The 10,506-nt window shown below is 38.7% G+C and overlaps 1 protein-coding gene across 10 annotated transcripts in view; it reads left to right on the top strand.

Moving 5' to 3' along the window:
- Positions 1 to 92: 92 nt before the first annotated feature.
- Positions 93 to 10,506, top strand: part of LOC111254937 (CD151 antigen-like) — a 64,581-nt gene continuing 54,167 nt past the window's right edge. For all 10 annotated transcript variants that reach the window (XM_086973997.1, XM_086973988.1, XM_086973996.1 and 7 more), the window contains exons 1-15: positions 93 to 2,235; positions 3,271 to 3,346; positions 3,656 to 3,775; positions 3,973 to 4,053; positions 4,347 to 4,475; positions 4,616 to 4,709; positions 4,941 to 5,065; positions 5,274 to 5,379; positions 5,526 to 5,575; positions 5,727 to 5,794; positions 6,277 to 6,395; positions 7,651 to 7,838; positions 8,184 to 8,575; positions 8,959 to 9,171; positions 9,411 to 9,550. In XM_086973997.1, coding sequence (XP_086830123.1) covers positions 2,191 to 2,235; positions 3,271 to 3,346; positions 3,656 to 3,775; positions 3,973 to 4,053; positions 4,347 to 4,475; positions 4,616 to 4,709; positions 4,941 to 5,065; positions 5,274 to 5,379; positions 5,526 to 5,575; positions 5,727 to 5,794; positions 6,277 to 6,395; positions 7,651 to 7,838; positions 8,184 to 8,227 — 1,245 coding nt within the window. In that variant the 5' untranslated portion in view covers positions 93 to 2,190 and the 3' untranslated portion in view covers positions 8,228 to 8,575; positions 8,959 to 9,171; positions 9,411 to 9,550. The remainder of the gene's footprint in view (positions 2,236 to 3,270; positions 3,347 to 3,655; positions 3,776 to 3,972; positions 4,054 to 4,346; positions 4,476 to 4,615; positions 4,710 to 4,940; positions 5,066 to 5,273; positions 5,380 to 5,525; positions 5,576 to 5,726; positions 5,795 to 6,276; positions 6,396 to 7,650; positions 7,839 to 8,183; positions 8,576 to 8,958; positions 9,172 to 9,410; positions 9,551 to 10,506) is intronic.

The raw sequence follows: 10,506 nt of genomic DNA, 5'->3' as shown, positions 1-10,506 counted from the left end.
TATAGATAAAGTACACTAAAACATCGGTTATGTTCACTCGACTTCCAAGTAATATACTTCACTTAAGATTATCAGTCTCAGAGCGGCGCGACAGTTGGATAGGACCCATAAAGAACAGCTTGCTAGGCTATTGATAATCAAAACGCATTTGCAGTCATCTGATAATGGCTCAATAAGCCAATCCTTATCTAAAAGATAATTCGTGCTGAGTTAATGTACCTTTAGTTTTTGAGTATTTATTTTACGAAATTTAGCTCTACTTAACACTTTCAAATAAGGAGAAAACTAATAATTCCACATTCAAAGCCAGAAATAGCTTAAAACAGTGCTACACAATTTTTGTTTCTTGGTTAAACTAGAAAACGCCGTAGCGAAAACGATGCGTCTGCGAAAAACTGTTTGGATGCTAACCAAATATTAATGTTATCAACGTTCTAGTGCACGAGAGAGAATATGGCTGTTTTGTGCGACAAAAGTGAGCTAAAATAAGTCTTATTTTGAAATAGAAAAATAACCGTAAAGGGTAACTAATCAAGAGCAACACAGTTACATCTATATGGGAAAGATAAAACTGTGCATGGGACACATGCTGCAGGCTTGCAGGATGACTAGAACACGACAGGGAGCGATCGAAACAAGTTAACGAACAGGGTAACGCGGGAAAGCAACGGAAAGTAGATATAGGTCTTCTGAAACAGAGTAACGCCAGAACTGGAACGAGAAAACTGCAGACAACGGTACCGACCTAACGGGATGATACAACAAGATAATAAAGAGACTACAGCAACGAGTTCGAGTTTAGAACTCAGGTATAGGTCAAGCAGTTGCTTATGAATTTCCTTTACTTGTGAATACAATTGTTTCCAAAGTACATAATAAGCTTCACCGACTATATATCTTCCATTATGCTCCGGCTATCGGTTATACTCAACTATTCTTAACTGGAAATTGAAAACCTATAATAAGGATCCTTTCGACTAATGTTACCATAGAAGTAATTCAAAAACGCGCGCGCTACGGCTCTCGCTCTCGGCGCGTTCGATTCTCACGTAGTGCCCATAGTGCGTCCATTCTATCGACCATATGTTCCGTGAAGTGCTGCTGTAGTGGTACAGTGAAAGTGTTGAAGTGTCGAATCAAACACTTCCCATTTTTGCAACGTGATTTTTCCAGTGCAGATTTGTACAGATGTAAGCGATAGAGCCCCACAAGTGTATAGTTGGCCACGTGAGTGGGCCAAACACCCGCTCCGGAACTTGTTTTTGTAGAACAAGGGACTAAAATTGTCAGCCCTCTCATGATTGCAAAAAGCACTACTGCTTTATTCCTCTATATTATTCTTTCTCTTACTTCTTACTCAGTGGTTCACAGTTTTCCATTGTTGACCGCATTCATCATTTTGGCCAGTTGCAAAAAAGCTAGTGAGTATTGTGTATATATTGTAAAATTGTCCATTTTATCCCAAAACTGCACATCAACATTTGTTGTGATCAATAGAACTCAGAACGATACTCCGATTTATCTCCAGCCCTGCAAGATTAGTGGGTGGTCTGATTTCACATCGATTAGCTTGGTTAGTAGTATTTGCTTACCAGCGCCAATGCCATAAACGAATTTGAATCGAGCTCAATAAAAGTGACGGAACTGGCCATGCTCAAACGATCCAATGAGGTGAAGAAAAAAATAGGTGAACTACCTGGCAGAAAGCTTCCTTCAATCGAAGCAGCTCTATTGTGCGTAAAAGTACATAATCATCATCATCATCAGGTGCGGTAATGCGGAGCCAAAAATAGTATCCTCTTTGTCAGCATTGGTGCTCACACATTTAGTTTGAATAGATTTGCCTGCAATGAAAGAAGATTACGAGTATATAAGGTCATCGAATTTATCATCTCAACGGTATCAATAGAAGAAATCGAAATTCTCACGTCGCTGTCTGCAGTGAATAGTCGATTACATAACGCTAGTGACTACAAGCTGATCTCGTTGCTGACGAAATCCCATCATATCTAATCAATTCAAATTATGGGACAGACTCTGTAACCGAACTAGATGAACAACATCGTATAGTCATTAAACCAAATCATCGTGCTTTCAAAAAAACGACCGAATACTGGATAGTTCAGGTGTGAATAATTTAGTTATTTGTTGATCGGTGGGAGGCTCGGAGAACCTCTGCTCATAGCAGCAATGAATCAACCCAGCATCGGCGACAAACTGGCTCTCACCGGAAAGGTTCGTGAAACTGTACCATGCATTATAATATTGGTTTACACTATCTTCATTTAACTCAATTAATTAAGCTTAATTAACCAAAAGCTATGCAAGCTTCATTATGTTTGTACACAGCTTGCTTCTGTACTTAAACCTTGGGAGCCTGCCCAAGTATATATTATTCTACATTAGCGCTATTTATGATTATGCAAACGTGAGCATCAGTAGTAGAACAAACAGGCCAAATGGGATACGAACGACAGGTTTAAGATGACTGCTTATTGCGTTAGTTAGCTCCGTATGCCTATTTTTCTGCAATGAGAGTAGTAAAATAAGAACGGTCCCATTGAAAAGAATTATAATATAGATAAGTACACGTTGGCCCTCACTTTATCGCTTCAGAAGACTTAGCTCATTTTTATATTTATTAGCTCTACAAGGTAAATATATCTCTATAGCAACAACTAACAACAAGAATTTCTCCACAGAAATTGGTTTTAAAATGACCTGAATAGAGTTGTTTATTATATGCTTTTACGGCGGTAGCACGCAGTCCAAACAGGATAAACACGTATCAAGTGGTATAATCCTGATTTTTTTCAGAGCCTATCAGCTGTAGGTCACTTACAGCTAGGTTGCCCAACGAAAGTTGAGAGCTCCAATATATTTTATTAATTCTTTGGGTTACGTCCTTCTTATAGTTACTCCGTAGCCTTTATTTGCGAAGGCGATATTCACGATATTTATTGAAAAAGTCCAAAGCGCTCTTATAACGAAAAAGCTTCTGTTTAATCAGATATTAATTCCTCAATCAATATGCTGATTAGAATAGCTCTTCATGCAATAAAAAACACCTCCTATGAGGAATAATGTAGGAATTCACCTATACAACACATACTTTGTTTGATATAGGGTGTTTGAAGGCTGATAGCATCAATTAAGAGTCATTAAAACGTATGATCGAGGAAACCCAGATTTTCTGATTGTTAATGCAGGATACTTTAAAGGTTTTATTCTTATAATAAGATAATAACTATCTGTTTTAATTATCTATAGGTGACGGAATTAAAGCTGGGTAAAAGCTTCGATTCGGGAGTGAATCAAATGAATCCAGCCTTTCATACTTTCCGATGTAAGAACTCTTATAAACTTAATCAATAGTAGTAAATAAATACTATAAAATGCAAATATATTATTGTAAAGAGTACATTTATGAATTAAAATGTATGCAATCTATTTTCTATAAATGCAAGTCTGTCATTTTTTGGCGTCATATTTTCTATTGGTTGATTCTTTTACCGGTGCTATTAATGATTTCATCGAATACCGGGCATGGAACGTTGCGGGAAATGACGTTGTGGCTCTCGCTTGAAATTTTACATTTTGCTACCCAACGCGTCCAAATTTTACAATTTCTATCATTGGTTTTTCTTATTTCCAGACGATTTCAAGCCGGCTTCTGTGGATCCGACACAGATGGCCCGCGTTGACGTTGAGCAGCGAAATCAAGTATCTGTAACTGTGCCTCACCACGATTCCAACGCATCCACCGTTTTTCGAGGTTGGTCACCGCTGAAATTCGATGGCCTTCGATTCGATTAAGTTCACTCTTGTTTTTTAGGTAATTTGTTTACAGTGGTAATTGAACTTGTTTTTGAACTGTTTAAACAATGAACGAACTCTTGTCTAACTGCCTAAAGTACTCGATCTGGACTTTTTATGTCATCTTTAATCTTCGTATTTATTTCGTACTGTCAGGGGGTCAGCGTCCATACCAAAAAGAATGCGTCCTTATCATAGACCATCGAACTGGTGAAGTTACTCTGGAAAAGTTAAGCTGTGAGTAACAAATGTACACTTGCTAACAAATGATCACAATCGTATACACATAATGACAACAATACCCCTACCATCTTTCGAGACCTAAACTATGACACACACGAAAATAGAGATAAAATTCACTAGATGGTGTTGTTTATGTAAATATATTTTTAAAGCCAGTATGTCCGTAACTAAAAAACTTCTATATAGCGTTTCCCAAATCATTTAACCCTACCTAGTACGTGTAGCGGACATATAAACATTTCCTTCAATATGTTGCCATACCTAACGTTCTTTGTCTACCGCTGTAGGCAATGTTCAACTTAAGAAGACTCGTGCTGAAGGTTCGTCAAAGGTATCTCTCAGCGCGCAACTTGGAGGCGCAGGTCCTGCAAGCCATGGTAGACCTCTTACTCCAAGTACAGCTGGACAACAGCAAAGTAAGCAGATGACTTGATGATGCCAAACCTTTCTTGTGCAGCTTAGAAATAATTTTCAGCTTTTTGCTTCGGTGATTTTGTAAATTAAAGTTAAAAAGTGAGAAACAGCTCATAATTTACTATTTGACATTTATTTACAGGTGGGCAGCTATTATCGGGCGGTCAAAGCAACGATGGAGTCGATCAGTTAAATTGCAAAATGAAGCGGCCTTCGCCTCCAATGCCTCCGCAAAGGTTGATATACTAAAAGATCTATCCTATATGCACAAACAATCGTTAATAAAAAACAAACCATGATTCGTTTTAGTAGCCGTTTCTGCGCAGCCGTGCGCCAGTATCAATATAAACGATTTGTTCAAATAAGCAATATGACCCAATCAATTGAAAATCTAATTTTTTTATAGTCCACATTACTGAGGAAATTACGGTTTTCCTGGTATTCTTGTTTGTTTATTATCTTTTTAGAGCCCATATGAGCTCCCCGGTTAATAGTGGGACTGGCAAGCAACGAATCAGTCCTGCCGCCGGATCTGCAAGTAGTAGTAACGTGACGAGTTTACAACAGTCAGTCGGATCTTCTTCAAAGCAGGGTGAGAGTTCTTTACATCTTGCATTTCGGATATTTTTAGCGACATCTGAGTTAAATGTGTTTTGCTGAATACTGCTCAAACGCTGAAGTACATACTAAACCCTAATCAGGTTATCATATATACACATTGCGTGCGCAGATATATGCATGTTCGACTGTACAACTCGAATAAAGATGTTCCTCATTTTTCTCCTTTTGCTGCTTCGTAGGTAATAAAGGTGGAAGTCCAGGAAGTACGAATTCTATTTCGGCTCGCCGACCACCATCTACGTTGTCTTCTAATTCCATGCCAATGTTCTTTGATGATACGGGCAGGTAAGACAGAGTGTATATTTTGTCTTGCAGATAAAAACATTGTAAATTGGTTTGAAGGCTCTCTTCAGTACATATGTATACATGGAATAGTTAATATAGTATTTTTCTTATAAAGACGATCTTTAATCATTCTGTCCGATTTTAAGGTTTGATGATGTCGGTGGTCAGCAGCCACCAACGGCAAATCAAGGATCAGGTATGAGAATTATCGATTTTCAATTGTTTTTATCGTGTTCCTTCTTATATTCAGAAATATGGCATATATATACATACATAATAAATAACGTGTTAAACCTTACCGATAGCTTCTAATTTGGTCTTCATTTGCTCACTTGTTCTCATTGCAGGTGGTCACGGCCTTTATGGTGGTCGATCGGGTGGTGGATCGTTCCAGTCATCAATGCCATTACCACCTGTAAGTCGAATATTCATTATACGTTTACGTATTGGTTTCCTAACCATGTTAGTAAAGGTCTTAAGTAATTTTCAAATATGTTTGCAAGATAACCTAACACTCACAATGTTTTCAAAGGCTCGTAGGTTTTAAGTCTTTAACCTTGTTCAAAGTAACATAACTCGACTTCTGTTTTGACTACTAATTACATTTTTACATTGAGGGCTAACAGCTAGTGCCTTGAAACATGTCGATCAAACTTGACTTGTTTGTAACTAGCGAACATGTTCTACATATCCGAGAGGCCGATTTACCAAATTATATCAAGATAGTTTTTTAAGATACATGGTATTTGACTTAATAAGTAAGTGTGCCGCCTTTGATACAACACGAGTACTTTATTAAACGCATAAACATGAGAAGTAAAGCTATGTATACGAATAACGATCGATGAAGAGCGGTGCTATTATAAATTACATTTGGAGCCTTAATAATTACTGCAGGACTCGAATACGGAGGTGGTAGAAATGTCAGAAGGTTCCTCATCTTCATCATCCTCATCAGGAAGTTCGTCAGAAGCTTCCGATTCTGAAAGTGAATCAGACACCCACGCCGCTAAAAGGTACAAAGTCACCAGTGATGCACCAGTGGTATAGTATTATTCAATAGATCTTCGAATTCATGAGGTCAAAATAGATGCGCGCAATTTTAACTGCGATAGAAAATATAAAATAAATAAAAGCTATCTCTCCTGGTTAAAGATTGGGCGTATATTGGCTCGTGACTGGGGCTTTTTATCTTCCAATCGTGACCGAACGAATACTTATTCATTATATGTATTTTTGGCAATTACATTCGGCCGTTTTTAGCAGCCATACTGCGTACGAGCAGTATTTGCGTGTATCTTGTGCTACCGCGCCCTTCGCAATTCGGTGTACTTGCGGTCCAACATTTTCGATACGACATCTTTCGATCTACCACTGCAGTTCCCCAACGGCCCTGGCGCCTCGTATTTCCGCACATTGTTATAGTACACCCCGGGCGTATACGCCGATTTTGTATATGGCCGCTTGCTATCCGTATGGTATTAGTTTAGCCCTCTTTTTCTGTCTACTTCCATAAACGTTAGTTATTTCCGACAGGGCTCTTTCCTATCCCTTGCTTTAGCACCGCAAACGGCAGTTTATAAGTAACGGTTGCGACGAGACTGGCCTGTTTCTATCAGTGACCTGGCCTCGTTTGCGCGTTCCCGGGCCCATTTCCCTTGTTCTACCATCAAAACGGTCTCGAGGCCCCGACAGGTCTAACCGGACTGTGGGCTTTGTCGCTGCTCACGAATTGTGAAGGAGTAGGTCGTGTTTGGAGACTGGTACATGTCAGCGAGCAGTCAGAAGCTTATTTAGAGTGTACTCGAAATAGCAATTATTCGAGATTTATATTGTTGGCCGTTACAATATGTAATCTGCTAGCGCAACCACTTTATACACCATCCGATTGAAAACACTGGATATAATAGGGTGATAAAGATTAATAGTAATCTGCAGCAGAATATTGTAAGTTGTGTTCGCGGGCGTTGCACAGTAAGGCGACACCGCCTCATACGGTCGATACTATATTCGATCGATGCTATATCATTTCGGTCCCCAGTACTCTAGAAGAGAATGTATAAGAGAGGTTGTTTTCCTCGAAGAATTGTGTCTGAAAATCTCCGCGGGATTAATTATATGTTCTGTGCAAACTGTATTTAACTTAAGTGCTCGAACTTCTGTAGCAATATATGCGGTGGTACCGCTAAAACGGGATCAGGGGAGCTTCATGTATAATATTAAAAAAAAACGGTGCATTGTGTTTAATTCCATTCATGTATTTATGTTCAGGCTTTCTAATAGTGCAAGCGTTGTGCCTTCGGTGCCGACGTTGCCTACAACAAGTAGTAGCAGTGGGGGATATGGAAATCATTCCGGTGGAAGTCATTCTACATCTCATGCATCACATCCGCCTCCAAGTGCTACCACTCCGAAGGGATCGATGCCAAAACTCAGTCAACTTAGTAAATGTCAACTTAGTAAGTGTCATAAAAGCTCACTAATTTCGTAGAGCCCAGAGCTATAATACGTCAAGCCACCCTATAAAAGATCATTGTAAAGTGTGCAGTAATCTAAAAAACGCCGGGCGTAACTTTGTTGTCACATGTAAATGTGTTAGACTGAAGAAGGAATATTTATCCACTGTTGGTTATTAGTTTTCCACAAACAGCGGTTCAGTGAAAGATTTGAGTAGCGCTTCTTACTAAACATTACGTTTGTTTCACAAGTTACCCCTCGATTGGAGAATGATTTTTTATCCCAGCAATAGACCCACAAGCGCTTTGTTTATTTATAAAACGCTTACATACTTTAAATGTTTTTAGGTGAGGACCTTCAACTCAGTGAGTCTGGAAGTGATTCAGACTAGGCCCGCCAATGTTCGACGAATTGTGGATATTCAATAGTACGCTTCAATAGTAAACAGTGGCGCTTCACGAGCGCTCGCCATAAAGTTTTTTCTGTCGTTAGACCAACGAACTGCGAATTCCTTAAGTTTGTTCAGAGCGCCGCTTCAACCAATAAAACTAAGCATCTACAAATAAAGTATATTTGTATCAACTCAACTGTGTGCGGCTTGTGTGCCAGTTTGACTGCTGCTGCTGTTCAACACTTTGTCGTTGACTTGATAAATATAAAAGCATAACGGCCCGCTGTTTTGTGTTGGGAACCTCCGCCCTATTCCAATTCCCTTCGGATTTTGTATACAATCAACAGTGTAAGGATAATTTTTGGAAGTGTTATTCACGTTCTTCATTTTGTGTTTCTTTTATTAATAACGAATTGCTCAAAGTTGTAGGCAAGGGTCAAGATTGTCTGACAAGAATGAACCTGAATCGTTGTGCAAATAAGTCAAATGTTAGTTTTTGTTGATGAAAATAATGAAAAATGATAAAGTTGTCACATATTTAGATGATAATTATAAATAATAATTTCGAATATATCATATGATTAGGAAAATACGAGACACAGATGAGCATCGATGATTAATGTTGCTTACATCTAGTTTCTGTAATCAACATTGACGAATAAAACGTTGCATGGCTTTGTACAGAAATAAACTGAAATCCACATTTCACTCGGACCTTACCTTTTTTTCAGGCGCATAAGTCGATGTGAAATGCCTCTTGCAAAAGGCGGCAATAGGTGTTTCCTGTTTTTTAAATCTTACTGCACAGTTCAAATGCTTCCTCTGCTACTACTACTTGTTTCTGGTAGTAACTCCGGTTGATTTGACGGCGGGCGTGGCCCGCTTAGACTAGCTCGGCTTTCCTGCATTCCGTCAAATGAATTCGTCCTTTTTACTGTGGCGCAGTAAGTTTAACGCTTTACAAATATTATTGCTTCGCTAGTTTTTCAATAAAGCATACGACATTCTTAAAACACGTGAAATCACGTACAGACCGCATTCAAATAAAAATTCAGCGTTTTACTAACATGAGTTAGTTATTATAGAACGCTCGTAAAGACGTATGAACATAAAGAGACATGATTAGCAACACCGCTTTCCCGTAGCCAGTCATCCCGTTAGGTGATATGCCAACGAATTCCAGGCAAAAATTGCGTTCATCTGACCGCTATGCTGCGCCCTTCAATACACTATTCGGGAGGCGGCTGCTGCTGTTTGGGGACATACCGTACACGTCGTCCGAATGCGCTATGATCGATCGGCCCGCATCGCATATCCGTACAGGTACTATTCAAGAGTACGACAATATATAGGTTGCCGGTCCTGATCAGGCTTCATGCCAGCTTGCACCAAACAGCGGGTTTTTGGCGTAGTATTTTGAGGCAAACAATCGTTATATTTAGAGTGGGACTTGATAATTGTATCACCCCGTGACAACTCTCATATAATTTTTACAAATATAATTTGGTATGTGTTATATTAAACATTCGGACGAGTTGTTCTGACCAGCTGAAGATGTATGCGGAGAGACCGGTAGTTCCACACATTTAAATCAAAGAAAATCAAATGTCGTATAGTCCATGCAAGATATTTTACGCTTAAAAAACGTCGAACGAATTAGACAGATATAGTAGATATAGTGTAAAACTTACGTCTGAATAACAATTCGTCAAGCCTATACTGCTAGCTACCAGCAGCATTACCGACGTCTTTTATTTGTGTCTACGGTAAACTTCTTTTAATAATTCTATATATTTTTTATTCCTTTTCGACTTGAAATTGAACGTGTTGATTTGATTTCTCACTCCATTTTTGCGGCCGCGTTCATTCGTCCAGAGGTTGACAAAGCCCCACTTCTTTCCGTATTATTAGGTTAGTACAGCTCGTATACAAAAGGTTACACGTAATAGTTTCAATCTGAATACTCCCTTTTTGTCGGAACATTCAGTCTTGTAAAGAAAATTTTGAAAATTTGTCATCACTCTCCATTGCGCACTCTGTATAGACCCAAGACTTCATGAAATATCCTTTGCTACAGTCTATATAGTTTTTAATATCATATAAACGCGACTCCATTAAGAAATCTTCAATATTATACATATCATAAAATTTAAAAGACGTTGCTTTTGATAATTTTAATACCTAGATATACAAATAGCATGAATATATCACACAGTATGGCATAATAGCGCAAACGGCAAGCTTAAGGATTCGTTAACTTTGGCTTAGAACTTACTGTG

The sequence above is a fragment of the Varroa destructor genome, unplaced genomic scaffold (assembly GCF_002443255.2).
Source record: "Varroa destructor unplaced genomic scaffold, Vdes_3.0 BEIS01000007.1, whole genome shotgun sequence".
Classification (NCBI taxonomy): Eukaryota; Metazoa; Arthropoda; class Arachnida; order Mesostigmata; family Varroidae; genus Varroa; species Varroa destructor.
Note: the sequence above shows the minus strand (reverse complement) of the source record. Positions and strands in the feature narration are given on the sequence as shown.